A 27,080-nucleotide genomic window follows, 5' to 3' on the forward strand; every position below is an offset into this window, starting at 1 on the left:
TGTTGTCTACTTGAATTTATTCTGTTCTTAAAAAAAAAAATAAGAGGGATAGGGGAATAACTCAGAAACACTGTGAACAGGAACCAAGACTACTCCTGGGCTTGGGCAAACTCCCCCTAACCTCAACCTCAGTTCTCCAAAATTCCCACCCACCCGAATTGCTTTTAAACAAGACACCCAAATCAGCAGCAAAGGTACGTGGGTAGTCACTGAGAGTTTTGAACACTTGGAATGGGATGGGGAAAAGTCCAAAAATCTGGGAGTTGGAAAGAAAATGGAAGGAATGAGGGCAAGTCTAGGCTCTGGAGGACAGAGTTGGGCCATGAGAGGCGGAAGTGAGCCAGTAGGGGTCGTAGCCCTCCTGACTGTGGCTGCCCCAATTCCTCAGAGAACCCCATGGTTTGTTCTGCAGTCCATTTTCTAGTTACTGAAGGCCTCAGAGGCCAAGCTCCAAGTCCTCTAGCTCCTCCTCCAGGGCCCTCCTCCTGGCCAGCTTCTCTAGCTGCTCTTTGCTTGGCTGGCTAAGTTCCCCGGCCTGGATCCTCTGCTGCAGCTCTTCTACCTGCCGAAGCTTCTTCTTTAGGTTTTTGATCTTCTTGGCCTTCTCCGTGGTAGCAGCTGAGTCTGCCTGGTCCGAGGCAGCTGTAGGGGCTGCCTGGGATCCCTGGGGAGCACTGGGGAGGTGAGCTGTCTCCCCCAGGGACACCTTCTCAAGAGTCCGGCTCAAGGCCTCTGCTTCCCCTTTCTCTTGCTGCTGCCGTCTCTTCTCCTTGCGTTTCAGGTTGCGTTTGGCTGTTTTAGAAAGACCTGGTTCACCACCTTCTGGCCTGGATGGGGTGACAGGCGCAGTAGCCTCAGGACTCAGCCCTGGGGGCAGTTCTGGTTTACTCTTGAAGAACTTCACGTACTTGTTTTCATACCTGCAGGGGGACAGTCTGAATCACTAATTTAATCTAGCCTTTTCTTGCTTTTAGGAAGAAGGTATATATGTGATTTTACTTGAGAGTCAATTTGGGCAGGACACAGAAAGATAATGGGGATCAATTTTGGGCCTTCAATATACAAAGCATGAATTCAGTCCTTGGAAAAACCCAACAGTACCCACTGTACTATTTCTCTGATTCAGCCCCCATCCTTTCCAAATCAATTCATCCATTTTACTTTTTTTTTTTTTTTTTTTGATGGGGGGCCTATACCCAGTGGTACTCAGGGCTTATTCTTGGCAATATCCTCAGGGATCATTCCTTCAAACTCAGGTTTGCCAAATGATGCAAAGTAAACATCCTACCCACTGTACTATCACCCCATTTCACTTTCATGTTTTCTTACTTTTCATGCATCCCACAAGTTTCTTCTACTCTGGGATTTTGATTTGGTGTTTTGTTTGTTTTTAGCCACATATACTGACTGGTGCTCAGGGGTTATTTCTGGCTCTGAGCTCAGATATCACTCCTGGCCAGATCTGGGAACCATATGGGTTGCTGGGGACCGAACCCAGATTGGCTGCATGCAGGGCAAATGCCCTACCCACTATGCTATCGCCCATTTCAAGTGTTGGGAAGGTCTCCAAGTCCCAAAGAACAGAATGAAATCTGTTTCATAGGTACACTTTCTTTTGGGGGGGGAACATATTTTGGGCCACATGTGTCTTTATCTCATGGTGCTAGCTGGAGATTCTGCTGAACAGAGGCCAAAGGAATGGGTGATCAGTTGGAGTCCTCACTTGTCCTTGAATCCCAGCCTTCTCCTTTCTCAGATTTTTTTTTTCTTTTTCTTTTTTTCTTTTTTTTGGTTTTTGGGCCATCCCCAGTGGCACTCAGGGGTTACTCCTGGCTATCTGCTCAGAAATAGCTCCTGGCAGGCACAGGGGACCATATGGGACGCTGGAATTCGAAACAACCACCTTAGATCCTGGATCGGCTGCTTGCAAGGCAAACGCCGCTGTACCATCTCTCTGGCGAGATTTTTCTTTTCCCTTTTTTCTTTTTTGGTTTTTCGGCCACACCCAGTGACACTCAGGGGTTACTCCTGGCTATATGCTCAGAAATCGCTCCTGGCTTGGGGGACCATATGGGATGCCAGGGGATCGAACCATGGTCCGGTCTAGGATAGCATATGCAAGGCAGACACGACTTGGCTGGCTTGCACTACCACTCTGGCCCCCCTTTCTCAGATTTTTATTCTTCTTTTGCTTTTTACTTTCTGAAATCTGTTTCATAGGTACACTTTCTTTTTTGGGGGGAGCATATTTTGGGTCACATGTGTCAGAACTCAAGGCTAACTCCTGACTCTGGCCAAAGGGGTCATTTCTTAGAAATGATTTGGGGGGGCCGGGCGGTGGCGCTAAAGGTAAGGTGCCTGCCTTGCCTGCGCTAGCTTTGGACGGACCTCGGTTCGATCCCCCGGTGTCCCATATGGTCCCCCAAGCCAGGAGCAACTTCTGAGCACATAGCCAGGAGTAACCCCTGAGCGTTACCAGGTGTGGCCCAAAAACAAAACAAAAAAAAAAAGAAATGATTTGGGAATCATATGTGGTGTTGGGGAGTAAAATGGGTTAGCCACGTGTTAAACAAACACATAACCTCTACATTAACCCTGAAGCTCACACATATTCTTTTGCTTAGGGCTTACACTTGGCTGTATGTTCAGGAATCGTTCTGGCAGGACTCTAAGTTGCTAGAGATTGAACCTGGGTGGGCTAAGTATAAGGCAAGAGCCCTACCAACTGTAGGATCTCTTGGGCCCTACCACACATCTTTCTTAAGATAGACATCCAATTAAATATCCCCTCTACAGGCCTAACCACGTACACTGGGACCTCTTCCTGGGGCACATAGCCTTCTTTCACCCTCCGCTGCTTGCGCCAGGTCCCGTCAGGCCGCTGTGTTGAGGCGATGTATTTGCCTGAAATGACAGAATTAAAATGGAGTTACTAATTTTTCTATTTGTTTTTAGTTTGGGGGGTCACACCCAGCAGTGCCCAGGTCTTACTCCAGCTTTGCTCAGGGATCTGAAGGGACCATATGGGATGCGAAGGATTGACCCAGGCTGGCCACATGTATGGCAAGCACCCCACTGTACTATCTCTCTAGTCCCACTCTTAATTTTTTGTTTTGTTTTAGAGCCATACCCAGTGGCACTTAGGGATTACCTTTCATACCTTTTATTCTCTTAATTTTTATTTGTTTGGGGGTCACACCCAGCAAAGCTCAGGGGTTACTCCTGATTCTGCACTCAGATATCACTCCAGGCAGGCTAGGGACCATATGGGATGCCAGGAATTAAACCTGGGTCAACCACGTGCAAGGCAAATGCCCTCCCTGCTGTGCTACTGCTCCAGCCCTAAGATACCCATTTTCTAAACGACCTCAATCTCTACATCATCCTTACTTACTTTCTATATATTCTGCATACTATACCATACCTCTACCAGAATTTTTTTTGTCCCCCCCATTCACAATACAGACCAGGCAAAGCGCCTGGTTTGAGGTGTATCTATCAGAATTTTTATATCTAAAGTTAAATTTTGGAGGGAAGAGGGTATGGACCAGATTTAGTTGTGCTTAAGACTTATTCCTAGCTCTGTGCTCAAAGATCACTCCTGTCAGGGTTTGAAGAACCATATGTGGTGCCAAATATAGACTCAGAGTCAGCTACATGCAAAACAGTGTACTGTACCTGGCCCAGATTTCTATAATATAGTTAGCAAAATTGAGCAAGCAAGGAGGGAGAGCTTTTAAATAATATAACCAGAGCCAGTGAGGTGCTCAATGGGTTTAGATGTGCTTTGCAAGCAGGAGCCCTGAGTTTAATATCCATGGTGGTTCTGAGTATTGATGGAAGTGTATTGAACTCCAGGTTGGAGAGCCTGCTAACACTGGCTGTTATGGCTCCAAACAAACAAAAACGGTCATTGGTTTTCTGTTGTTGTTGTTGTTGTTTTTTTTTTGGGGGGGGGTCACACCTGGCAACGCACAGGAGTTACTCCTGGCTCTATGCTCAGAAATCTCTCCTGGGGCCCGGAGAGATAGCACAGCAGCATTTGCCTTGCAAGCAGCCGATCCAGGACCAAAGGTGGTTGGTTCGAATCCCGGTGTCCCATATGGTCCCCCGTGCCTGCCAGGAGCTATTTCTGAGCAGACAGCCAGGAGTCACCCCTGAGCACCGCTGGGTGTGGCCCAAAAACCAAAAAAAAAAAAAAAAAAAAAAAGAAATCTCTCCTGGCAGGCTCAGGGGACCATATGGGATGCCAGGATTCGAACCACTGACCTTCTGCATGTTAGGCATTTATTTGCCTTGCATGCGGCTGACCTTAATTCAATCCCCAAAGATGTATATAGTCCTCTGAGCTTCACCAAGAATGATTCCTGGGCACACAGAGCACTGCCAAGTGTCATCCAAAATAAAACCACCAACAATAAAATATCCTGTAACGGGGGCTGGAGAGGTATTACAGGGTTAAGATACATTCCTTTCAGGAAGCCAGTCAACTGTAGTATGTGACTTAGTGCTGAGTCCATCTCCAGGCTGAAGTATATTGAAAGAACTGACAGTAGAGGAGTCCAGACTTATGTTGGGAAATAGACAAACTGGTTGAAAGCAAAAGAAAATGAGGCCAGATTTTACACTACCTTAACATCAAGGAATTTCTGAGGTGAGAGATAGCATGTGTGTTCCTTGCAGGTGGCAAGCCTCGATTTAATTCCAGTATTCCATATTATCCTCTGACACTTGCAGGAGTGATCCCTGACCACGGAGCCAGTAGTAAGTTTTCAGTACCATCAGGTGTGGCTCACCCCACCACACACCCCAAATAAGTGAAAAATAAAAAGAAATTAAGAAATTTCAGGTTTATCTTTTGAATAAGAGAGGCAACTGGAAGATACTATACTTAACTTTCACAGTATAAAGATAAAAACAGAAGCTGAAGAATGAAAACAAAATTGGTTTTCTGAAGACAGGACTGAGATTGGGCTTTAAGAAAATTCAAGTTGATACTCCAAAGAGTGCTCTCAACACCCAGACGACTCAGCAACAGCCTGCTTGCAGGGCAGATTGCTCCGCATTTAATGGTATTATGAAACTAGAGGATGCTTCACATCAGCCTGACATCGATGAAAGAAATGCACAGAATACAGAATCTTTAAATATAAGAACCTGATATCAACAATAGCTAAAGTCTGAAAAAGTTTCACCGGAACCACGGAGAATGATTCGGGTTGGACAGACTGGTATGCCTGGAACTCAGAGTCGGTCTTATGCCAATAAACTTCTGGGGTGAGGCCTTTTTGTAATTGGGCCAAGGATTTTTTTTCCATTTTCCCCCATATTTTTCTGGACCTATGCAAACAACAGCAATTGCCACTATCACACCTTTACTATATATTTTTTTACTCTTATCCTTTAAGGAAAAAAAATACAATTTACTGAACTTAAAAACAAATAACTGTAGTAGAATGCCTGTCTTGAATATAGGTAGGGGATGGGAAGGGAGGAGGGGGGAATGTTACACTGGTGAAGTTCTGTTTGTGACTGTAACTCAACTATGATCATGTTACTTAAATAAAAAATATTAAAAAAAGAGGGCCGGGCGGTGGCGCTAAAGGTAAGGTGCCTGCCTTGCCTGCGCTAGCCTTGGACGGACCGCGGTTCGATCCCCCGGTGTCCCATATGGTCCCCCAAGCCAGGAGCAACTTCTGAGCACATAGCCAGGAGTAACCCCTGAGCGTTACCGGGTGTGGCCCAAAAACCAAAAAAAAATATATATATATATTAAAAAAAGAAAAAAGAAAATTTAAGTTGAGCTAGAGAAGATAGCATAGTGGGTAGGATGCTTATCTTCCCCAAGCATTGTCAGGAGTGATTTCTCAGAGTAGAGACAGGAGTAAGCACCACAGGAATATGAACAACAACAACAATCAAACTAAAGAGAATGAAACGATGGGGGGCCCGGACCTGGGTCACCCGAACCCCCTCTCCCCCTTTCCTCCGGATCTCCAGGTGGGTTTCTGGGAGGAGCTCATGGGGCACCCTGGGTTTTCCCCACTCCCAGGCCGGGTCTGGGGACCGGCCTAGGTTGGGCTTAAATCCCTGTCCTTCGGGCTTGGGAGGGTCTCTCTCCCTTCCTGGAGCTGGATTTTTAGCAGCACGGGCGGGCAGCTGGCAGACCTCCGTATGTGCCAGCGGCCTTTTGGCCTGGCCTAGGGTGGGGGGCCCGGACCTGGGTCACCCGAACCCCCTCTCCCCCTTTCCTCCGGATCTCCAGGTGGGTTTCTGGGAGGAGCTCATGGGGCACCCTGGGTTTTCCCCACTCCCAGGCCGGGTCTAGAGGGTGGATCAGGGGGTGTAGTTTGATCTGGGGGGAGGCAAATAATTTCTCAGCTATACTCAGGCTGTCACTGGCAATTTCATACCAGTCTACATTTTGAAACCGCGCGGGGGCTAGCGCCCCCGCGCGATCATATGCTCCTCCCAACCATCAGTACCCCAGATTTACCCTTCTTAACTTCAGTAACACACAGCTTCAATCTCTGACCAAAGACATACAGTAGATCTTACAAATCCCAGAACTATTTAGAAGGACACAAATCGAACACATATTGAACACATATATTTTTTGAATATTTTATGGTTATTTTCTTTAACTGCTGTAACTCTCTATATATTCTTCTACCATGATGTTTCTATCCACTTTTCATCTTGTCTTTTCTTTGTAAGCTGTTCAGTAAGGATTGTGGTGGAACTATCCCTCAGTTTGATGCCTATGATTGAACTATGTCATGGAAATTGCTGGTCTTGTTCCTATTGCCTCCAGATGCACCAATAACGCTTCGTGGCATTGATCCTTGTTTGCATAGACACATTAAAATGGGAAAACACTATACATACAGATTAGTTATTATCTAATAAATCTCATTACAATGTACCTTACACCCTGAATATTGATATAATGACCTGGCATAGGCCTCAGTTGAATGGGCATTCTCCATTCACGCTGGAAGCAGGCAAGCTATCTACGAAACATCCAAGGTCTTTTATAGCAACAGTTGGAAGCAGTCCTCTACCAGGAAAGACACTACCAAGGGTGTGACATCGACCTCCTAATAAGACACTTCCGTTTACACTGAGAAGACGTGACAACAACAATGACCTGCGAGAAGACATGACAACAACGATGACCTGCTCTACAGGACATGGTTCTCTCTATTGCCCCTTAAGTGTGAGGTGAAACGAGAGGATGCTCTGCACCATCCTGACTGCAATATGGGATATGCAGACTCCAGGATCTTTAATACAGAAGAATGATACCAACAACAGAGACTATGTGAGGAATGGAGGTGTATTGCCACTACAGACTATGACTTGAATTAGACAAACTAGTTTGCCTGGAGCCTAGAGTCAGTCCTGTGCCAGGAAACTTCAGGGGTAGGGTCTCCATGTATTTAGACCATAATTTGTCTTTCCATGTCCCTTATGTTTTGGTGGGCCTATGCAAACAAATGCCACTTTAATATCGTTTTTTACTATGTTCTCTTGACTCCAATCCTTAAGAAAAACAACCCATTAAAACTTTTGAGGTAGGGGCCGGGAAGGTGGCGCTGGAGATAAGGTGTCTGCCTTGCAAGCGCTACCAAGGAACGGACCGCGGTTCGATCCCCCGGCGTCCCATATGGTCCCCCCAAGCCAGGGGCGATTTCTGAGCACATAGCCAGGAGTAACCCCTGAGCGTCAAACGGGTGTGGCCCAAAAATCAAAAAAAAAAAAAAAAAAAAACTTTTGAGGTTAACTTAAACTAGTAAGCATGTGCATGGAACTAGATAAATGTACTTTGCCCTCAATGTTTAAAGAGTTACATAAGTCTAATATCTTTAGATTATATGGTGTGCTGCTAAGAAACAATATGTACTACAACTGGGGATTTGAGGGACAAAGTAATTGTATTGTACATGGGTTCAGTTTTGTTTTTCTTAATGTTCTTTGGCTGAAAGTTCAAGGCTGGGATATCATCGATGGAACTACTGAGAATCCTGTTTATGGGTGATTGGGCTTCCACTGTAACTTTACCCTGTCCTCTTTCTTTGCATCTTTGTTGTCATAATTAAAATAATAAAAAAAATAATTAATAAAAAAAAAAAAGAGAATGAAACGGAATGTAGAGTAGATTTTAAATAAACGCTCACTCTGAACAAAATTTTATTTTATTTTATTTTATTTATGTATTTATTTATTTATTTATTTGGATTTTGGGCATTTATTTATTATTTATTTATTTATTTTGGTTTTTGGGCCACACCCTGCGGTGCTCAGGGGTTACTCCTGGCTGTCTGCTCAGAAATAGCTCCTGGCAGGCACAGGGGACCATATGGGACACCGGGATTTGAACCAACCACCTTAGGTCCTGGATCGGCTGCTTGCAAGACAAACACCACTGTGCTATCACTCCGGGCCTTGAACAAAATTTTAAACGTGGGAAAGTAGATGGCATGATCAGGACACAATGAACAGTGCAGACTGGCTGAGTCAAGAGAGCTGGTACAATATAAAGGGAAGCTAATGTTCAGATCTTGTAATGCCAGTTAAAAGAATTTAATATTTGGGGGGGGGGCAAAAAAAAAAAGAATTTAATATTTGACTCATAGAATTCATTCAAAACAGGGGCCGGGAAGGTGGCGCAAGAGGTAAGGTGTTTGCCTTGCAAGCGCTACTGTAGGACGGACCATGGTTCGATCCCCCGGCGTCCCATATGGTCCCCCCAAGCCAGGAGCGACTTCTGAGCGCATAGCCAGGAGTAACCCCTGAGCATCAAACGGGTGTGGCCCAAAAACAAAAACAAAAAAAGAATTCATTCAAAACAATTTGTCAAGTGAATGATTATTTTAATCTCAGACAGTGTTTTCAGGAAATTATTCTGGCACAATGAGAGGTGAGTTGAAGAGGGAAAATACTGGAAAGAGAGGAATCCAGTTAGGAAAGAAAGTGTAATAATACTGGCAAAAGAAACATTATTGGCTGAAACAGTAAGACTAGAAAAATGATAGATGCCAGAAATATAATCAATGAGTCAACCACAAACCCTTGGTAATTCACTGTCAGACACTTAATTTTAGTAAACTCAATCATGAGAATTTAACATACAGAAACATTTTCAACAGGAAAAAAAAACAGAAAGAGAAAAAAAAAAACTTTTGGGCCAGAGAGATAGCATGAAGGTAGAGCGCTTGCCTTAGACACTGAAAGACGGTGGTTCAAATCCCAGCATCCCATATGGTTCCCCAAGCCTGCCGGGAGCGATTCCTGAGCATAGGGCCAGGAGTAAACCCCTGAGCGCTGCCGGATGTGACCCAAAACCAAAAAAAAAAAAAAAAAAAAAAAGAAAAAGAAAACTTTTATAATTTTATGTAATATTAAGTTATGTTATATTTAATGTGAAAATTATATTATCAACTATATACTCAGGTACATCTTACCCACTATACTTTACACTTCACTGACTATAAATAATACGTATGGGCTAAAGAGCTGCAAGAGGCTGAGTATATGCCTGAGTGAAATTACTTTTTATCAGGTAATTTCTCTTTTTTTGTTGTTATTTTTGGGCCACACCCGGTGATGCTCATGGGTTACAACTGGCTGTGCGCTCAGAAATCACTCCTGGCTTGGGGGACCACATGGGACACCAGGGATCAAATCAAGAATTGAACCATGGTCCATCCTAGGTCAGCCTCATGCAAGGCAATCACCCTACTGCTGTACCACTGCCCTGGCCCCAGGTAATTCCTCTTTCATGGAGGATCTAGCATATTTTAAAAAGCAGAATTTGGGGCCAGCACATTGCCAACCCAGGTTTGATCTCAGCATCCATATAGTCCCCTGAGCATGCCAGAAGTGATTCCTGAGCAGAGCCAGGAGTAACCCCTGAGCGCCACTGGGTGTAGCCACAAAACAAAAATAAATAAACAAATAAATAAAATTTAAAAAGCACAAGATGAGAGGTGAAATTATAAGAAAAAATATAGTTCAGATATAGTTAGTGAGCAAGAAGGCCAAAGGAACACAGATTAATGATGTTTTTTCTTAAAAAATGGTTCTTGGCTTCCAGTTGCCCACAGGCTATTTTCATACAGGCCAGACCATACACAAAAGGCCTTTCTGACCCACTTCTCGCTCAGTCACTCACTTTCAACTCCAGCTACTAAAATCAGTCACTTCTCCCTAACTTGGGTGCGCTGGGAGCCTTGACAGGACCCCAGCCGTCCCCTCTTCTGCCCCCGGCCTCCAGGCCTTCCTAAGGTGGCAGCCCAGGCGTCCAGACAAGGTGGGTGTGTGGGGGGGGTCCCTCCTAGATGGGGTCCCAAGCTTTCCCCGCCTTTCCCCCCTGCACTAGGGTGGGAAGGGCACAGGGTGGAGGGCGGGCAGATCCTGGCTTCCAGCTATCTATCAATCCTTTCTTGATCTGGAGGCTAGCTCTAGCCGGCATGGAGTTTGGGAAGACCCCATGTAGAAGGCCTTCTCCCTAACTTGGGTGCACTGGGAGCCTTGATAGGCCCCCAGCCGGCCAGAAATGGTGGGTCCAAACTTGGGGTGTGCTGGGATTTGCTCGGTTGCACTAAATTTGTCGCTGTCAATTTCTTTTTTTTTTTTTTTTTTTTTTTTTGGTTTTTGGGCCACACCCTGTGACGCTCAGGGGTTACTCCTGGCTATGCGCTCAGAAGTTGCTCCTGGCTTCTTGGGGGACCATATGGGACGCCGGGGGATCGAACCTCGGTCCGTCCTAGGCTAGCGTAGGCAAGGCAGGCACCTTACCTCCAGCGCCACCGCCCGGCCCCCGCTGTCAATTTCTGACCAGGCTACATGTGGAAAACCGCGCAGGGGCACTGCGCATGTATTAAGAGTATTCCCTGGGGCCGGGAAGGTGGCGCTAGAGATAAGGTGTCTTGCCTTGTAAGTGCTAGCCAAGGAACGGACCGCGGTTCGATCCCCCGGCGTCCCATATGGTCCCCCCAAGCCAGGGGCAATTTCTGAGCACTTAGCCAGGAGTAACCCCTGAGCATCAAACGGGTGTGACCCAAAAACCAAAAAAAAAAAAAAAAGAGTATTCCCTATCCTTATGTTATGTTTTGCGTATCCAGAATGTCCATTTTGTATTCTGCCCTTTCCCACTCCCCTACAAAGCTCATTTTTACTCCTTAACTCTCTCACCCCCCAAACATCACTAACCCACATTACTCTTTTTTTTTTTTTTTTTTTTTTTTTGGTTTTTGGTTTTTGGGCCACACCCGGCGGTGCTCAGGTGTTACTCCTGGCTGTCTGCTCAGAAATAGCTCCTGGCAGGCACAGGGGACCAAATGGGACACCGGGATTCGAACCAACCACCTTTGGTCCTGTATCGGCTGCTTGCAAGGCAAACGCTGCTGTGCTATCTCTCTGGGCCCCCACATTACTCTTTTTAACTTCAGTACTGCACAATCCTAATCACAGACCAAAGCCGTGCACTGTGTGTAACAACCCCCCAACTATTTCAAAAGACATAAAATGGACACGTATTTCTTTAGAATATTTTATGTGTTTTTTTCTCTGACAGCTAAATATTCTCTTATACAGTGACGATTCTAACCACTTTTTATCTTCTCTTTGTGAGCTGTTCAATAAGGAATTTTGGTGAAAGAGTCCCCCAGTTTGGGCCCGGAGAGATAGCACAGCGGTGTTTGCCTTGCAAGCAGCCGATCCAGAACCTAAGATGGTTGGTTCGAATCCCGGTGTCCCATATGGTCCCCTGTGCCTGCCAGGAGCTATTTCTGAGCAGACAGCCAGGAATAACCACTGAGCAATGCCAGGTGTGGCCCAAAAACCAAAAAAAAAAAAAAAAAAAAAAAGAGTCCCCCAGTTTAATGCTGTTGATTGAACCATGTCATGGGGATTGTTGGACTTGTTCTTATGGCCCCCATATGCACCAATAACTCCACGTGGCATTGTTCCTTTCTTGCATAGGCACATTAAAATGGGAAAATACTATACATACAAATAAGATCTTATCTAATAAGAGATTGGAACACACAAATCTTGTAGTGCAAAGAGACCTTACACCCTGAACGACCTGGCACAGGCCTCAGAAGAATGGGCATTTTCCATTCACCCCTGAACCAGGGAAGCCATCCACGAAACATCCAAGTTTGTCTATAACATCACCTGGAAGCAATCCTCTACCACGGAAGACCCTACCACTGCTCAGACATCGACCTGCTCAAAAGAGACTTCCCTTAACACTGAGAAGACTTAACAACAACAACCTGATTATAGGACAGGGCTCTCTGTATTGCCCTTTAATTGTGAGGTGAAACTAGAGGACACTCCACATCCTGACTTCAATGTAGGATATGCAGATTCCGGGATCTTTAATACAGAAACATGATACCAACAATGGAGACTATGTGAAAAATAAAAGTGTGCTGGCACTAAAGATAATGTCTTGGATTGGACAATCTAGCTTGCCTGGAGCCTAGATTTGGTCTTATGCCAGGAAACTTCAGGGGTAGGGTCTCTTTGTATTTAGGCCAAGGTTATTCCTTTCCATGCCTCTCATATTTTGGTGGGCCTATGCAAACAACAATTGCCACTCTAACACTGTTTTTACTGTGCTCCTTTGACTCTAATCCTTAAAAAAAAAAAACCACTTAAACTTTTGAGGTTAACTTAAACTAATATGCATGTACATGGAAATGTAAAAAAATACTATGCCTCTAATGTCTAAGGAGTTACATAAGTTTTATGGCTTTAGAGTGCCTTGTCTGCTGCTAAGAAATATTCTAATGTATTACAATCTGGGGACTTGCGGGACAAAGTAATTGTACATGGATTCTGTTTTATTTATCTTAATGTTCTTTGGCTGAAAGTTCAAAGTTAAGATATCAGCAAGGGGACTTCTTCTGAGAATTATGTTACAGGTGATTGTCCTTCCACTGTAACTTTACCTTGTCCTCTTTCTTTGCATCTTTGTTCTCATAATTAAAAATTGAAAAAAAAAAAAAAAAGAATTTGAAATTGAATAAAGATAGTCTTTTACACAAATGGTGTTGGAACAATTGGATAACCAAATGTAAGAAATTAAAGATTGATCCATATATCACACTTTACACAAAGGTCATTCAAAGTGGATTAAAGACCTTGAAATCAAATCCAAATCCATAAAGTTCATAAAGAAAAAAACATAGGCAAAAAAATAAATAAAATAAAATAAAATCAGTCACAAATCTCATCAGATCTACATCGCAGTTCTCTGTCATTTTGCTATTGCCTGGTTGGTTTGTAAGAGACTGGGTTTCTGAGTTTCTTTTTCTTTTTCTTCTTCTTCTTCTTTTTTTTTTTTGGTTTTTGGGTCACACCTGGCAGCGCTCAGGGGTTCTTCCTGGCTCTGTGCTCAGAAATCACTTTTGGCAGGCTCAGGGAACCATATGGGATGCCAGGATTCGAACCACCGACCTTCTGCATGCAAGGTAAATGCCTTACCTCCATGCTATCTCTCCAGCCCCTAGACTGGATTTCTTATCAGAGTTAATTCCCATTGGTCTGTAAAGGTCAAGAATCTGACAAGGTTCAAAGAAATAAATTTTGCCAGCTGGTGACTGAAAGCCAGAAATAGCCCAGGCACCACTAAATCTCATGTTGAAAACTAAAAGGAGGATCAAGCTAACTAAAATAAAGTTGGTTTTAATTCCACCATATTAAAGCTGTTTTTGTTTTTGGACCAATATCAAGAAGCATTCACAGTTCAACCCTGGCAGTGCAAGGGAACCATATGCCAGGGATTAGACTAGATGCAGATGCAGCATGACAGGCAAGCACCTTATAGCCTGCATGCTCCCTCTAGCCCCTAAACTCCTGTGCTGTGTGTTTGTGTTCTAGAGGGAGTGGGTGGTTGGTAGGTGGTGGTCAGGGGATCACTCTAAGTGATAGTTGGGGTGGTCAGCTCTATGCAAGGCAAGCATCTTAATCCCTCTACTATCTCCAGCCCCTAAACTTTTTGTTATTGTTGTTTTTTGTTTTTATGCCACACCTGACTGTGTGGATCCATGTAAGGATCACTCCTAGTGGAGCTCAGGGGACTAAATGGAATAATGAGGCTCGAACCCAGGTTAGCCCTGTGCAAAGCAAGTGTTCTACCTGCTCTACTATCTCTTCATTTCCCTAGTAAACTCTGTTTGTGCCACACCCAACAATGCCCAGGCTTTGCACTCAGAAATCACTCCTGGCAGGCTAGAGATGGACTCTGGTTCGGCCAGATGCAAAGCAAATGCCCTACCCACTGTGCTATAGCTCTGGCCCCCTTTTGTGATGTTTTTAAGTCACACCTGGTGATGCTCAGGAGGGTTTATTCCTAGCTCTGTGACTTGTGGTGCTTGAAACAACATAAAGGGTTCTGGGGATAGTATCTGAGACAGACATGTATAAGTAAGGAAAGCACTCTACCCACTGTACATGAGAAAACATTTAAAATAGTATCAGTGAGTAATGAAAGAAAAACAGGGACCAGAGGAACAAAGCAATAATACATAGGGGCACTTGTCTTACGCGTCATCAACTTGATCTGGTCCCCCAAGCCCAAGAGGAATGTTCCTGAGTGAAGGAGTAAGCTCTGAGCATCCCTGGATGTGATGAGGAAGTGAGAGCGAGAGCGAGAGAGAGAGAGAGAGAGAGAGAGAGCGAGAGCGAGAGAGAGAGAGAGAGAGAGAGAGAGAGAGAGAGAGAGAGAGAGGAAAGAGAAAAGAAAAATGGGAACCAGAAAAATAGTACAATGAGTACAGAGCTTGCCTTGCAAGTGACTGATCCATGTTTGATCCCTGACACCCCATAGGATCCTGAGTCACCGCCAGAAGGGATCCCTTAGACAAAGACAGGAGTATGGGGCCAGAGCAGTGGCGCAAATGGTAGGGCGCTTGCCTTGCATGTGCTAACCTAGAACAAACCTCGGTTTGATCCCCCAGAATCCCATATGGTCCCCCAAGCCAGGAGCAATTTCTGAGCTGGGAGTAACCCCGGAGTGTCACCAGGTGTGGCCCAAAAAGTAAAAAAAAAAAAAATGGGGGCCGGGCGGTGGCGCTGGAGGTAAGGTGCCTGCCTTACCTGCGCTAGCCTAGGAGACGGACCGCGGTTCGATCCCCCAGCGTCCCATATGGTCCCCCAAGCCAGGAGCGACTTCTGAGCGCATAGCCAGGAGTAACCCCTGAGCGTTACCGGGTGTGGCCCAAAAACCAAAAAAAAAAAAAAAAAATGAAGAAGAAAGCCAGGAGTAAACCTTGAGTTGAATGTGGCCCCAAATGGGGGGTGGGGGACTAAAGAAAACAATGATCTGATCATTTTACTCAAGTGGAAACAGTGCCAGTAACAAAAGGAAATTATTCTAGGAAAGGAGAATCAGAACAGTGCTATGCTATAGAGACCAAAAGAATTGTAAGCAGGGGCCGGGAAGGTGGCGCTAGAGGTAAGGTGTCCGCCTTACAAGCGCTAGCATAGGACAGACTGCGGTTCGATCCCCCGGCGTCCCATATGGTCTCCCCAAGCCAGGGGCGATTTCTGAGCTCATAGCCAGGAGTAACCCCTGAGCGTCAAACGGGTGTGGCCCAAAAAAAAAAACCAAAAAAAAAAAAAAAAGAATTGTAAGCAAAAGAAGTGATTGACAGTATTAAATTTTGCAGAGAGATTATGGAAAAAGAGAACTGAGAAGAAAAAGGTTACTTATTTGGGCAACCTGAAAATAACCAGTTACTTCCAAGAGTACAGCCTTGGAAAGTAGAATTATTAGAAGCCAGACTACACATATAAACCCAATGATCATTAACAAAGCATCCATGAGAAAAAAATATATTAGTATTACAAGAATTATCAATATAAGTAATAATAACTTTCGGGCCAGAGCAATAACACAGCAATAGGGCGTTTGTCTTGCATGCAGTCAACCAGTGACAGACTCGGGTTTAATCCCTGGCATATGGTACCCATATGGTACTCGAAGCCTGCCAGGAGTAACCCCTAAGTGCTGCTGAATGTGGCCTTCCAAAAAATGGTAACTTTCACAGGGCTGAAGAGACAGCACAGCAGTAGGGCACTGCCTTGCACACGGCTGACCCAGAACAGATCCCGGTTCAATTCCCAGCATCCCATATGATCCCCTAAGCCTGCCAGGAGTGATTTCTGAATGCAGAGCCGGAGTAACCCCTGAGCAATGCCGGGTGTGGCCTCCCCAAATAAAAAATATATATAATTTTTAAAAAATGATTAACGGGGCTAGAGAGATAGCACAGCAGCAGGGCGTTTGTCTTGCAAGCAGCCAATCCAGAATGAACAGTGGTTCAAATCCCGGCATCCCATATGGTTCCCAATGCCTGACAGGAGCGATTTCTGAGCGCAGATCAGGAGTAACCCTGAGTGCCACCGGGTGTAACCCCCTCCCCCCAAAAATAGAGAACTTTCCGGCCAGGAACGATAGTGCAGCGTAGGGCGTTTGTCTTGCACGCGGCAGATCCAGGATGGACCTGGTTCAATCCTGGAATCCCGTATGGTCCCCCAAGCCAGGAGCAATTTCTAAGCGCATAGCCAGAAATAACACCCAAGTTGTCACAGGTTATGGTATCCCCCCAAAAATAACTTTCAAATCTAAACCATATCCCACTGCCTCCACAATGTTAATGACCCAGCTTCACAACTAATCTTGGAAGAAATGACAAGCTAAGTCCAGAGAATTCACGGGTACACTAGTCTTTGGGCTGAGAACTCTGAGGACCCCTCAGAAGGTGATAGCAGCAGCTATACCTACACCCCACAGTCACTGCCATATATATAAACAGTCCAGCTTCACTGCTTCATAACTATTTCAGAGGAGATACCAAATCAACAAAACTCCCAGGTATATGGGTCTTCAGCTGAAAACTCTGGTGTCTTCTTGGGACAGATAGCCTTCCCCTTCCCCCATACTGTTGGAAGCCCAGGCAGCTGCAACTACACCACAACTGTTGCCATATAAGTGAACCCACATCACTGATTCAGACTAATCTCTGAAGAGATGAAGAGATACTAAACCGATAAAAATTTCTGCAGCCTCTCCCATTCCCTATACTGCCAGAAGCCCCAAGCATTTAAATAGCTCAGCTTCATGCTAATTTTGGAGAGATGCCAAACCAAGCTGATGAAACTCATAGATATATCAGTCTTTGGGCTGAAAAGTTTGGGCCTCCTTGGGAAGGGGCAGGCTAAGAACTGTCCCAGTTCTACAGAACCTGGAGCTCCTAAAGGGAGTGGCAACATGTGTGACTTAGCAACGCCTTCAAATTCCACAATAACGACAATCCAGTAATTGCACATCAAATTAGATGGGAAGTAGCATAGAAGCCCACACTAAGCTCAATCAATATGCAAAAACAACACAGGTTCAGCTAGGGACAGCTTAGGAAATCCTCAGATAATGACTTTAATGACACCACTGTGAGATGCTTTCACAAGTTTTCTTTTTTTGACTGTTTGTTTTGTTTTTGGGTGACACTAAGTGATGCTCAGGGGCTACTACTTGCTATGTGTTCAGAAATTGCTCCTGGCTTGGGGGACAATATGGGACGCCCAGGGATCAACCAAGCTCCATCCTAGGTTAGCCATGTACAAGGCAAATGCCCTACCGCTGTGTCACCACTCTGGCACTAGTTTTCTTTTCTTTTCCTTTTTCTTTTTTCTTTTTGTTTTGTTTTGTTTTTTTGGGTCACACCCAGTGGTGCTCAGAGATGCAGAAAATCAACAGGGTTCTTCTAGGGTTGGCCACGTACAAGGCAAATGCCCTACCATTGTGCTATCTCTCCGGCCCAAGGCCCAGTAAATTTTATTTTATTTATTTTTTTTTGGTTTTTGGGCCACACCCAGCAGTACTCAGGGGTTACTCCTGGCTCTATGCTCAGAAATCGCTCCTGGCAGGCTATCTCTCCGGCCCCGGACCCAGTAATTTTTGAGTGCAGATCCAGGAGTAACCCCTGAGCTCCACCAAGTGTGGCCCAAACCCCCACTCCCCAAGAAAAGGTTAGAAAAGAACATCTGGGGACGGAGAGATAGCATGGAGATAAGGTGTTTGCCTTTCATGCAGAAGGATGGTGGTTCAAATCCCAGCATCCCATATGGTCCCCTGTGCCTGCCTAGGGCGATTTCTGAGCATAGACCCAGGAGTAAAGCCTGAACACTGCCGGGTGTGACCCAAAAAATAAAATAAATAAATAAATAAATAAATAAACAAATAAATAAATAAATAAATAAATAAGAACATCTTTCTTTCATGACTCTATTACATCAACAGTTTTATACACACTGCCTAATTGAGACAATGGATAGATATTATCATTTACAATTGATAAAATAGCAGTCAAGAAGTTAAACATATTTATCTAAAATGACAATTGAGGGCCAGAGAGATAGCACAGTGGTAGGGCGTTTGACTTGCAAGCAGCAGACCAGGGGGTTTAGGTTGAATCATACTATAATACTCTATAGAGCATGATTTGTACTGAGTCACATAGTAAGTCCAGGGGCCTAGACAATAATCTGGAGCATAGGCTTTGATGCAGGAGGCAAGGGTTCAATTCCTAGCACTGTCAAGTATACCTCAGAGCACTGGGTGTGAACCCTAAAACTAGGGACAGTTAATGGGGCCGAAGAGATAGCACAGTGGTAGGGCATTTGCCTTGCATGCAGAAGGATGGTGGTTCAATCCCAGCATCTCATATGGTCCCCCGAACCTGCCAGGAGCGATTTCTGAGCATAGAGCCAGGATTAATTTCTGAGTGCTGACAGGTGTGACCCCAACCCCCCCCCCCCAAATAGGGCAGTTAAAAAGGAAATATAGGGCTAGAGAGATGGCACAGCGTTGGGTATTTGCCTTGCAGGCAGCTGACCCAGGACCAATGGTGGTTTGAATCCTGGCATCCCATAAGGTCCCCTGGGTCTGCCAGGAGCAATTTCTGAGCAAAGAGCCAGGAGTAACCTCTGAGGGCTGTCAGGTGTGGCCCCAAAACAAAAACAAATAAAAAGAAAATATAATAATATCTATTTTTGAGTTCTAGAATAGTGTGATTTACATATTTACTACTACATAAATATGTTCTAAGTTTTTTTTACAACTGACATTAGTTATATGATCAATACAAAATAAATGCTGTACCCTTCAACCCAGTAATTCTATTTCTAGGAAACCTATCCTACGCAAATAAGCATATGGTCCTGATGTACTGCCGGGAGTGATGCCTGAGCAGAACTAAAAAAAAAACACTGAGCAAAGTAGGTGTGGCCCAACCACTTCTCCATCCCCCACTCCCCAAAAAAGAAATCTAGGACTAGAGAAATAGAAAAGGAGGTAAAGGGCTGAAAGATAGCACAGCGGTAGGGTGTTTGCCTTGCACACAGCTGATCCAGACAGGTTTGAATCCTGGCATCCCATATGGTCCCTTGAGCCTGCCAGGAGTGATTTCTGAGGGCAGAACCAGGAGTAATTCCTGAGCTCCACCAGGTGTGACCCCCCCCCCAAAAAAAACAAAGAACAAATTTAAAAAAAAAAAAGGAGTTAAGGTGCTATAACACCTGCATTGCATGGTTCTTGAGCAGTCAGGAGCAAACCCAGAGCTCAGAGTCAGGAGCAGCCCTGAGCATCACTAGGTGTGACTCAAACCCCCTACCACAAAAAAAGAAATAAACCCTAAACACAAATATTCACAAAGTTCTTGAAACATAAATCCTAAAAATAATCTAAGTATATAGTAACAAGAGAAAGTTAAAGGGTGGGGCCAGAGAGATAGCATGGAGGTAAAGTGTTTGCCTTGCATGCAGCAGGTCGGTGGTTCAAATCCCGGCATCCCATATGGCCCCCCGGACCTGCCAGCGGCGATTTCTGAGCATAGAGTCAGAAGTAACCCCTGAGTGCTGCTGGGTGTGACCCAAAAACCAAAAACCAAAAAAAAAAAAAAAAAAAAAGGAAGTTAAAGGGTCCTCTGAGTCCATCAGAAATGATTCCTGATGGGCCAGAGAGATAGCACAGCGGAAGGGAGTTCACTTTGTACGAAGCTGATCCAGGACCAACAGTGGTTTGAATCCCAGCATCCCATTTGGCCCCTGCGCTTGACAGGAGCCATTTCTGAGCACAGAGCCAAGTGTAACCCCTGAGTGAGCCGGGTGTGGCCCAAAAACCAAAAGAGGGAAAGAAATGATTCCTGAGTGCAGAGCCAGGAGTAACTCCTGTGCATTGCTGGTTGTGACCCTTCCAACAAAAAAAAGAAAGAAAAAGAAAAAGAGAGGGGAGATGCCCAAATAAGACATTGCCAAGTACTTTTTATTTCATTTTTGTTTGTCGTGCAATGATCCCAGGAACTCTTGCATGTAAGGCTTATGATCTGTTGAGCCATATTCCCAGCCCAGTGCAGTATTTTACAAGATATTTGCAGGGTTTTTTGTTTGTTTGTTTGTTTGTTTTTGGGCCACACCCAGCGGTGCTCAGGGGTTACTCCTGACTGTCTGCTCAGAAATAGCTCCTGGCAGGCACGGGGGACCATATGGGACACCGGGATTCAAACCAACCACCTTTGGACCTGGATCAGCTGTTTGCAAGGCAAACGCCGCTGTGCTATCTCTCCGGGCCCTGCAGTTTTTACATAGCAAGGAATAATATTTGTCATAAAGTTAAATGAAAAGGCAAGACAAGGCCGGAGAGATAGCATGGAGGTAAGGCGTTTGCCTTGCATGCAGAAGGTCGGTGGTTTGAATCCCGGCATTCCATATGGTCCCCTGAGCCTGACAGGGGTGATTTCTGAGCACAAAGTCAGGAGTAACCCCTGAGCATCACTGGGTGTGACTCAAAAACAAAACAAAACAAAAAAGAAGGCATTTTGGTTTTTTACCATTATATATATATTTACATATATTGGCTTTTGGGCCACACCTGACAGCACTCAGGGTTACTCATGGCTCTGCACTCAGAAATCTCTCCTGGCAGGCTCCCAGGACCATATGAGATGCTAGGGGTCAAACCCAGGCCTGTCCTGGGTTGCTGCATGCAAGGCAAATGCCCTACTGCTGTGCCATCACTCCAGCCCCATCACTATAATTATCACTGATTATGCCAATTTCTTTTTTGTTTTTGGTCCATAGAACCAAAAAAAAAACTTTTTTTGTTTGTTTGTTTGTTTGTTTGTTTTTGGGTCACACCCGGCAGCGCTCATGGATTACTCCTGGCTCTATGCTCAGAAATCACTCCTGGCAGGCTCAGGGGACCATATGGGATGCCGGGATTCAAACCACCAATCTTCTGCATAAAAGACAAATGCCTTACCTCCATGCTATCTCTCCAACCCCAGAAAAAAATTTTTAAAGTTCACTAGGATGGGGTCTGATCAGATCATTAGAAAAGTGTATAGGGCTTTTATTTTATACACGGCTAACCCAGATTCAATCCCTGGCATCCCATATGGTCTATCTCCCTCTCTTCCCCCCCCAGAGCCCACTAGGAATGACCCCTGAGCAACCTCTGAGCAGCCTGTGTGACTCTGTTGTAAAGGCAACAAAGACAGTACTAGGCGTAAGGTGCCTGCCTTGCATGTGGCTGACCTGGGTTTGATCCCCCACACTGCATGGTCTGGAATGGTATCTCTTAAATATTTTAATTGGCTAATTGGCTATTGATTTGCACAAAAATATTTTACATTGTTAAGTGAAAAGGTTTTTTTCTTCAGATCCTCAGCTAACTGCACTATCCTGTATACAGCATTAAGATAAGAAACAATGGATGCAGTATTATATTTGTTTTAAATGTTGTGATGGTTTTGCAGCTCACAGGTTGTTTTTTTTTCCTTCAGAAAGGAGTCCAAGTGGCTCTTTATGTCTTAAAGGTTGCAGACCCCTGGATTGGGTAAGGCCCTTGCACTGCAAGGGGTTGACCTGGGTTCAATCCTAAGCTTCCCATATGGTCTTCTGAGTACACTAGGAATGATTCCGAGCAGAGCCAAGAGTAGCTACTGAGCACCCTGGAGTGTGGCCTAAAAAATAAAATAAAATATTTTTTAAGAGGCCTGAGCAATAGTACAGCAGATAGCGTGCTTGCCTTGCAAGTGAAAAACTGGGGTTCAATCTGGGGCATTCCATGATTCCCCAAGCCAGAAGTAACAAACCCTGAGCATTGCCAGGTGTAGCATAAAAACGAACAAAAAATTTTAGAAAAAAAATTCTTCAACAAGTTGATCTATGGGACTTGGCAAGATAGCCCAAAGGATTTAGTGTATGCTTTGGATTGAGTATATGCTTTGAGCGCCAGCGTATAAAATTATACCTAAAGGATCCAATCAATAGTAGAGTGGGGGGCCGGGTAGGTGGCGCTGGAGGTAAGGTGTCTGCCTTGCAAACGCTAGCCAAGGAAGGACCGAGGTTCGATCCCCCGGCATCCCATATGGTCCCCCCAAGCCAGGGGCAATTTCTGAGCACATAGCCAGGAGTAACCCCTGAGCGTCAAACGGGTGTGGCCCAAAAACCAAAAAAAAAAAAAAAAAATAGTAGAGTGGACAGGGAATTTGCCTTACATACAGGTGATCTGGGTTCAATCCCCAGCACCCTATATGGTCCCCTGAAATTTCCAGGAGGAATCCCTGGATGAAGAGTCAAGAATAAGCCCTGAGCACAGCTAGGTAAGGGCCCCAAAACAAAAGTAGGTGTATCCAAGAGGCCAGAGCACAGCAGGTAGGGCACTTGCCCTGCATGCAGCTTGGGTTTGAATTCTAGCACCGCTTATGATCCCCTGAGGACTGATCCAGGAGTAACCCCTGAAGATTACTGGATATGGCCAAAAACAGGATACAAAAAAAAGTTATGAGTATATACCACATAGGGAGTAAATTTAATCAAATAACATAATACAAATCACACATTGAAAGGAATTAGTTAGGCACTAGAGAGATACAGAAGGTGAGCCATTTTTTTTTCATCTTGTACGCAGCTGACTCCAGCACCATATACTGTCCCCAAAGAACAGAGCATGAAAGAAGCCCTGAGCAATGCTGGTGAGAACCTGAAAGAAAAAGAAAAAAGAGGGCCAGGGCAAGAGTACAACAAGTAAAAAGTTAGCCTTGCACACAGCCAACCTAGGTTTGAGCCTCAGCTTCCATATGGTCCTCCAAGTTCGCCAAGAGTGATTCCCGAATGCAGGAGTAACCCCTGAGCACCACCAGGTATGGCCCAAAAAACCAAACCAAACCAAAAAGAGTTAGAGTTAAAGAAGAATATATGAGGCTGGAGAGATAGCATGGAGGTAGGGCGTTTGCCTTGCATGCAGAAGGATGGTGGTTCGAATCCCAGCAGCCCATATGGTCCCCTGAGCTGCCAGGAACGATTTCTGAGCGTAGAGTTCAGTCCCCCTGAGCACTGCCAGTGACCCAAAACAACAAACAACAACAACAACAACAACAAAAACCAGAAAAACAAAGAATTTACTAGGACTGTAGTGATAACAGAGTGGTAGAGAGTTTGCTTTGCACGTGGCCAACACAGGATGGACAGTGGTTTGAATCCCAGCATCTTATATGGTTCCCCCAAGCCTGCCAGGCATGAATTCTGAGCACAGAGCCAGGAGTAACCCCTGAGCGCTGCCAGGTGTGACCCAAAAACCAACCGCCCCCAAAAAAGTATCTACTGATCACAGAGCAGGAGGAAGGTTACATACCACTATAAAATGTGAGGTGGGAAGATCTAGCAGACTTGGGCTATTAGGGAAGAGAGGTAACATGGAAAGAAACACAAAGAGGGGCCTGAGTGATAGCACAGCGGTAGGATGTTTGCCTTGCACGCGGCTGACCTGGGATGGACCCTGGTTTGATCCCTGGCATCCCATATAGTCCCCTGAGCCTGCCAGGAGTGATTTCTGAACGCTGAGCCAGAAATAACCACTGAGCACCACCTAGTGTGGCCCCAAGAACCAAAATTATGATAATAAAATAAAAAAAGAAACACAAGAAAATATGAGAATATCTGAAAAACAGATCACAAGGGGTTAGTAATGATTTATGTGGTAGAGCACTTAACTTGCATGTACAAGGCCCTGGCACCATATGGCCCTCAGGCCACCTCTGGTATAACACTGGTGCACTCCCTTCCCCCACAATGCAGACTACAGAAAAAACAGAACACTTGCAACACATTTTATGAGTTGCTTTTGCATATGCTACCTTATTTAATCATCACTGGGCAGGTAAAACTATGTACATTTTCCTGAAGATTAACAAAAAAAGATGAGATTAAAAACAAGAAATACTGGAGGGGAGGTCAGAGAGAGAGTACAGGAGTAGAGCAGTTGTCTGCACATGGTTCAATCCCCAGCATCTCAAATGGCCCTAGCCTAAGCACTTCTAGGAGTAATGTCTGAGTGCAGCGCCAGGAGTAACTCCTGAGCAACACTGGGCATGACCCCCAAACCAAAATAAGTAAATAAAATAAAAACAAGGACTATTTCTGGGGCCGGAGTGGTGGTGCAATCGGTAGGGCATCTGCCTTGCATGCGCTAAGCTAGGACGGACCATAGTTCCATCCTCCAGCGTCCCATATGGTCCCCCAAGTCAGGAGCACATAGCCAGGAGTAACCTGAGTGTCACTGGGTGTGTCCCCCCAAAAAATAAAAACAAGGACTATCTTGATTCTCAGTTCCCAATACACAAAACAAACCTCACCTAGAAACCACCATCTGATTCAGGCTGACAATTTGCCAGCCTTTAAAGAATCTTATATTCTACCAACTTGTCAGAGGGCCCAAAAGGTCACTATATATATATACACTTTCCTGTTTGGTTCTTCTACTTTAGTTAGCTATAGCAACGCCTATTATCCTCTCTGCAGAAAGTAAAAAAAAAAAAGGTAAAAAAAAAAAAAAAAGCATGCATGAGAAAACTAAAACCTGCAAGTCCTATCAGGTTCATCTTCCCTTCACACCTTTAGCTCTTAAGTGACCCCCCTAAAAAATGATGATGAAGGGCCCGGAGAGATAGCACAGCGGCGTTTGCCTTGCAAGCAGCCGATCCAGGACCAAAGGTGGTTGGTTCAAATCCCGGTGTCCCATATGGTCCCCCGTGCCTGCCAGGAGCTATTTCTGAGCAGACAGCCAGGAGTAACCCCTGAGCACTGCCGGGTGTGACCCAAAAACCAAAAAAAAAAAAAAAAAAAATGATGATGAAGGAGGAAAAAACACACAAAGCACTATGTAGCAGGAAGGGAAATCTGGTCTTCAAGAAAGAAAAGTCCTGAAAGCTGGGCCAGGGAAGAGGGCCCAGAAAGCCTAAGAAAGCTAAGAAAAATGGGGAGAGGGGAGGCTTGAGGGAGGGTAGGCATTGGAATGAACAGAGAGTGCAGGAGTTTCCAAGCCTAAAGAACCCCAAAAAGATAAGGGGGGGGGCTCCAACTGTTAAAGAGAAGAGAAAAAGCCAAGGTACAACTAAGACTTAAGATCATGAATAACAGACACTAGCACTCTATTGAAGGATGTCCCCCCCAGAACTGGCATGACCGGAAGCAGAGCCAGACAGACTCAGAGCCCCCCCTAGAAAGGAAAGTGCAGGAGTTTTCAATACTAGAGAACCCCAAAAAGATAAGGGGGGGGGCTCCAACTGTTAAAGAGAAAAAAAAAAGCCAAGGTACAACTAAGACTTAAGATCCTGGAATATGTACAGACACTAGCAAGCACACTGCTGAAGGATGTCCCCCCCAGAACTGGCATGACCGGAAGCAGAGCCAGACAGACTCAGGCCCCCCCAGAAAGGAGACCAGAAGGGGGCGCAGGTGGCAACCAACCCCCCAGTAGAGGAGAGAATGAATGGGAGAGGGCGGTTCGGAGGGCGGGGCCAAGGAGGAGCCCCGGGATGGGCGGGGCCCTGAACCCCTCTTTTATTTCCTCCCCAGTCCCAAACCCCCAGAGGCCCCGAGGAGCCCGGGGCAGGAGCCACTGGGCGCCTCCCGCACTCACCGCCGGTCTCGTCAGTTACATAGGGAGTCGCCATCTTGGGGCCGCGAACCACTTCCGGCGCGAGCGGGCGGGTTGGGGTCCCGCCCCCTGCCCCCCGGAAGTGGAGGCCCCGCTCCGGCGCCCGCCACCATTTTCTCCTTCCAGCCAGAGGGCTGGCTGGGCGCACGCTGAGGGGGACCCCCCAAAGAGGGAGGGGTGGTAGAGGAAGCGGGGGGCCATCAGGGGGCGGTGTGCGAACGTGGATGGAAAGGAAACCCCCCCAGAGGACCCCCCTCTCTTGGGGCACCATTAGCTCCCTGCAGAGCAGGCCTCAGGGCCCCCCAAGAAAGTTCTCTGGGTGCGCTCACACTGGTTCTTTCTCCCCCAGGGCCCCGGGGAGCGGACGGGCGAGGAGGAGCGCTTAGTGGAGCACTGCGGGGCTGCCAGGCCTCCTCCCCACGACTGTGACTCCCCCAACTCAGTTCGGCCCCCCAACTTTCTTCTCTGCAGCTGCCAGGCCTGAGCGCCCGGTCGCGCGCCCTGGGACACCCCCACGCCACCCCCTCACGCGAGGCCGGTCACCTGAACCCGCCGCCTCGGACTTGATGGCAGCTTCCATGGCCGACTAGGAAACGACACGGCCGGCGGGCTGCCTGGGGTGGGTGGGGTGCGATGGGGCGGGCAGCCCCGGCCTGGCCCTGCCCCCCGGGGCGGCCCCAGTCCTGGGATGCCCTGCCGACGCCCCGGGCCTGCCCTGGCCTTGGGCCTTGCACCTTGCACCTTGCACCCCGGGTCGCCCCTCCTTCTAAGGCCCGCCCCACCCAAGGGTCACGGGGCAGGCCCTGGACCCAACTTGTATTCTTTTTTTGGTTTTTGTTTATTTGTGTTTTGGGGGGGGGGTCACTCCTGGCTCTGAGCTCAGAAACCGCTCCTGGCAGGCTCGGGGGACCATATGGGATGCTGGGATTCGAACCACCGTCCTTCTGCATGCAAGGCAAACGCTTTACTTCCATACTATCTCTCCGGCCCCATCAGCTTTTTTTCTTTTTGGTTTTTGGGGTCACACTCGGTGGTGCTCAGGGGTTACTTCTGGCTCTAC

The 27,080-nt window shown here is 46.1% G+C and overlaps 1 protein-coding gene across 1 annotated transcript; it reads right to left on the bottom strand.

Annotated features, from left to right (window-relative positions):
* Window positions 1-26,049, bottom strand: PYM1 (PYM homolog 1, exon junction complex associated factor). Its single transcript, XM_049784086.1, has 3 exons — window positions 26,003-26,049; window positions 2,811-2,904; window positions 1-920 (listed from the first exon to the last, which is right to left on the bottom strand). Exons 1-3 carry the CDS (start codon window positions 26,034-26,036, stop codon window positions 437-439), a joined length of 612 nt encoding a protein of 203 aa, XP_049640043.1. The 5' UTR covers window positions 26,037-26,049; the 3' UTR covers window positions 1-436.
* Window positions 26,050-27,080: the final 1,031 nt, after the last annotated feature.

This window comes from Suncus etruscus, chromosome 11, assembly GCF_024139225.1.
Source record: "Suncus etruscus isolate mSunEtr1 chromosome 11, mSunEtr1.pri.cur, whole genome shotgun sequence".
NCBI classification, from domain to species: Eukaryota; Metazoa; Chordata; class Mammalia; order Eulipotyphla; family Soricidae; genus Suncus; species Suncus etruscus.